The following is a 4,358-nucleotide window of genomic DNA, read 5'->3' on the forward strand; positions in this document are numbered from 1 at the left end:
AGCAGCTTCTACTGGGGGAAACAAAGGTAGGCGCAGTGTAAGCAGTGGACGGATACAGATACAGAGAGGAAAACAAGAGCGACGGGAGCAGGTAAAGGCGAGCATCAGGAGTGGGGAAGCCTCACGCCTCAACATCTCTCCTTTGACTTTATTCGAGAAATGAAGGTGGCATGGAATCCTGATCAGGGAAGCCACAGACTCCATGAAAGGCCCAGGCACCTTGCCAACCTCGGGGGTAAGATCTCACTCACCAGAAAGCAGCTTTCATGTGCACTCTGATTTTTCTCTCATGACGCTGCTTTCCACAGAAGAAACATCAAAGGTACCCCCCCTCCTTACTAGAATAACTCATTTCTAGAAGCCACGGAAAGCTCGGAACTATGTGAGCCACTCCACGTAGGGGGCTCTTTGTATAGGTTATTTTAAGAATGGCCCTGAACTGGGACAGGGAGTTACTCGGTCTGTTATTTGTATGCCTTTTTGCAGAGCTCCTTTTCTTGGGAAAACCTTGAACCAAACAGATAACTGTCCTTTTAAGCCTGGGAAGACAGTTCGGTTAGTAAAAAGAATGGAGGGAAAGTCACCCAATAATCCCCCGCACTGGGGAGCTGAAGACAGAAGGATCCGATGACAAGCCAGCCCAGTGGACTTTGCAAGCTCCCAGCAATACGAGACCCTGCCTCAAACACCAGCTCCTGAGGATCCACACTAGGAACAGACCCCTAGTCTCCACACATGTGCACTCCGCCACCCAACGCACACAAAAGGAAACATTTAAAAACAGATAACTAAGTCTTGACTGCCTGTAGTGACCTTGAACAGCCAACTGTTAAGCTGTGTCCACGAACTGTTGCTTCCCAGTGAGAGAGACCACGAAGAACAAAGATTCACGCTGAGCGGCTTGTTAAGGACACACAACAAAGACCCATGCCGCACCACCCTGTATGCTAAAAGTAATGTGAGAAATCTCTCCTGTAATGTGGAAGGAAGCCCCCGAACAGGGATATAGGCTTCTACAGTATCCGGTTAAGTGTTTGATCCCAAACACAAATCTCTCTAGCGCACACACAAATCTCTCTAGCGCACACACAAATCTCTCTAGCACACACAAAGTGGTACATTAACCTGTACCCAAGAAACCGAGCTCTGCAGAGACTGCCAACACATGGGAAATGGCAGTCTTTGACTCAGAAACCCAGTAAACGGCTATCAGTTTCTCCTAGGTCTGCTCAAAAGAAGACGAGTATTTCAAAGTCTACCATTGACCGCAAGCCACATTCTGCAATCTCACAATTTGTTACTGAAAGCTGCCAAGACACAAATAAATCCGAGGATAAAGGAGTCACTGTGCCACTGTGTGAAGGGCTTGTTCCCCTCCCGGCAGAGAAAGCAGGGGAAGAAAGGGGAAAGATTTAAAAAGGACTCACATGGCCTTTCCATCTCTCCAACTTTCTAACTGCCTGGATCCACATCCTCTGGAGGAACTGAGCAGCCCTCATGGCTCCGCAGAGTCAGGGCTGGCCACTGCCTACCTTCTGAGCTGCTCACCCATTTCCACTGCTCCACGTGGTTACGTAAGGCGGATACAATAGTAGCCCACATTCCCAGCAAATCCTGTTGTCATCTCGCAGTGACACATCCATACAGCGGGGATGCCAAGTGCTTTGGAAAGCACTACTTGTGAGGCAAAAAGGAAGCAGTCTGGTTTCACACCACTCCAACAGCCGTCTTTTCCTGCCTTTCTCCCACGAAAGGAGGACAGCGGCACTGGGGTATGGATTTCTTCCAGCCATGCAAAATCGTTTGTTACTTAGTTATGACGGATTAAGTACCACTAGCCTTCCTTATCCATAATTCCTATGAGTGTCATTTAAAAACAGTTTTAGGAACTAGAAAGGTGGTTCCGAAGTCCAGAGACCTGAGTTTGATTTCTAGAACTCACATTTCCACAACTGCCTATAACTCTAGTTCGGGGAATCAGAGATCTTCGTGAACACGCGTGGCATACGCTCACAGACAGACATGCACATGAATGAAAATATAAGTAACCTTTTAAAATTAAAGACACACATACAAGATAAAAAAAACAAAAAGGCCACCCTTACCCCCTGGCTCTGGATAGGATGAGGCAGTGAGAATGGGTGGCCCATTTATTTGTTCCTTATTTATTCCCGTGCTGAGAGTCTGCCTCGGCACAAATAAAAGCAAGACACGACAAAACAAAATTGTTTGTACTAAACAGCCTTTTTGAGCGATTATTCCCTAAATAAAAGAACTACTTTAAGTTGTATTTCTACTACATTAGGTATTATAAGGAACCTTGAGCTAGCTGGAAGTACACAGATCTACAGTGTTCCATGAACGCCACACCACTTTATTTAAGGGACTCAAGTGTCAGCAGGTTCTAGTGTACAAGGGACTCCTGGAACCAGGGGAACAGGGAATGACTGAACAAGAGCAAGGCCACGAAAGAAACAGAGAAGAAACTTGTCCACTGACACGCTCCATCCTGGAAGTATAAAAGAGTAGGAAATTATCAGGCAAACTGACCAGCTAGAAATACTGGTCTCAACCAACCAAAAGGCATAAAGAGAAACTGTACATTCTTGGTGGTAACAACAAGAGCTGCTACAGGTGGGCATCACCTCAGGGACAGAGGACTTGCTCAGCAAGGCTCTAGCCCCTCCCCACCTTACCATAAACTTAGATAAATGACAAAGAGCTCTGTCACTGTTTCTTGTGTAGTTTTGGATTCTGAACCGTGGGATGCCCAGGCTGGCAACCCAGGCCAGGTATTCAGAAGTGTGGTCTTAGGCAGTCCCAGGAAACTCCTGCTGCCAACACTGAGTGTCACGTCAACAGACTGAGCTATCTGTAAGCAAAGAATATGCCTCCAGGTTTGCCTGAGACTGGGACATTATCTAAATATGGACCACATCATGGAAACAACTTGAAGTAAAAGCAAGAATGTAAGCCCAAGGTTTTTAGTTTTATTTGTTTGCTTTTTAGATTTATTTTCCTTGTATGTGTAGAATTCTTTGTCTACATGCCTGTGTGCGTACCAAATGTATTTCTAGAGGTTGCCCATAGAGGCCAGGAGAGGGCTTAAGATCTTCTGGAACCAAAGTTACAGATCTTTGTTAGCCACTGTGTGGGTGATAGAAACTGAAGCCAGGTCTTATGGCTCTTAACTGCTGAGCCATCTCTCCAGGCCCTAAAAGTAAGCTTTAAAGCCACAACTCTGAGCTCTTGTTCTAGAACACTGGAGGTGCTATGCCCTTTCCCATCTACACCTCAGAGGATCAGCGACAGTCACAAATGAGGTAAGTCCCCTGCAGCTGTGTGGAGCAGCAGGGCCCGGCCTCGGAAACATCAGAACCATCAGAACCACCACAGCCTGTTGCCAAAGACCCTTCCACCGGTTCCATCAGAAGGACATTGGCAGGACAGCTGCCTGCCTGCAAAGATCAGGAGCCTCATTCAGAGCACCTGTAACCATAGACTTTAGGAATCATAGATTCCTGATACAGTCAAGAGACATTTTCTATACCGCAGCCATACCCTGTGACAAACAACTGAGTCACTCTCCTATGGCAGTCCCAGTCAGTGGGGGAGGTGAGATGTTTAAGCCAATTATTCTAACCCAGTGTAAGGGCAACAGCAGAGCAACACAAAGCTCATTCATTCAACCTAAACTCTGCCAGTACCAACCCGATGGCAGACCCTGCTGCAAACACCGAGGGACGTGTACCACATGCCCTTCCCTCAGAGGGAAGGAAGCTTTAACTGAGAAAGCAATGCAACTCTTTCAAGCTCTCTCTGTCTCTCCAGACACCTAGATTTTATTTTGAGGCAGGACTTGAATCTGTATGGGTATGAAAGTGGGAAGGATTAATCCATCGTAAGCCAGTATGGAGAGCTGTCCAGGGAAGGTACCAGCAGGCAGGGACCAAGGCTCTCTGGGGCGGGAACCAGCTCAGTGATTGGCTATGGCAGGTAAACTGATGAGGTAAGACCAAGTTCCTAAAGTGAACTGGTGAGAGCTGGGGTAGAGGAAGGCATCAACCACAGAGGCACCTTCTCCCACAAGTTCACAGGAGTTCCTGGCTGAAAGGACAAACTAGAAAGGAATTTGATGTGGAAGGAACAGCATGCTCTGATCCAGGGTCACGAACTTGTGAAGGTGCGTTCAAGATGATGGCTGGGAAGTACACTTTATTAGCATGTTCTCTATGTGAACATGTCGAAACCACTTAGTCTACACATCTTGGGAGCCCTGGAAATACAAATCCACTCGGGCCATAGGCCACAGATGGTTACAAAGACTGGGAAGGAAGGGAGGGAGGGAGGGAGGGAGG

General features: G+C 47.2%; 1 protein-coding gene across 3 annotated transcripts in view; it reads right to left on the reverse strand.

The window, feature by feature from the left end:
* Positions 1 to 4,358, reverse strand: part of Tjp2 (tight junction protein 2) — a 98,943-nt gene that overhangs the window by 45,656 nt on the left and 48,929 nt on the right. Inside the window, exon 1 of one of the 3 annotated variants that reach the window (XM_031389967.1) lies at positions 1,428 to 1,722. The exons of the other annotated variants lie outside the window; for them this stretch is intronic. Coding sequence (XP_031245827.1) covers positions 1,428 to 1,499 — 72 coding nt within the window. The 5' untranslated portion in view covers positions 1,500 to 1,722. Of the gene's footprint in view, positions 1 to 1,427; positions 1,723 to 4,358 lie in introns of those variants that run through there. 3 annotated transcript variants of the gene reach the window in all.

This window comes from Mastomys coucha, unplaced genomic scaffold (genome assembly GCF_008632895.1).
Source record: "Mastomys coucha isolate ucsf_1 unplaced genomic scaffold, UCSF_Mcou_1 pScaffold21, whole genome shotgun sequence".
Classification (NCBI taxonomy): Eukaryota; Metazoa; Chordata; class Mammalia; order Rodentia; family Muridae; genus Mastomys; species Mastomys coucha.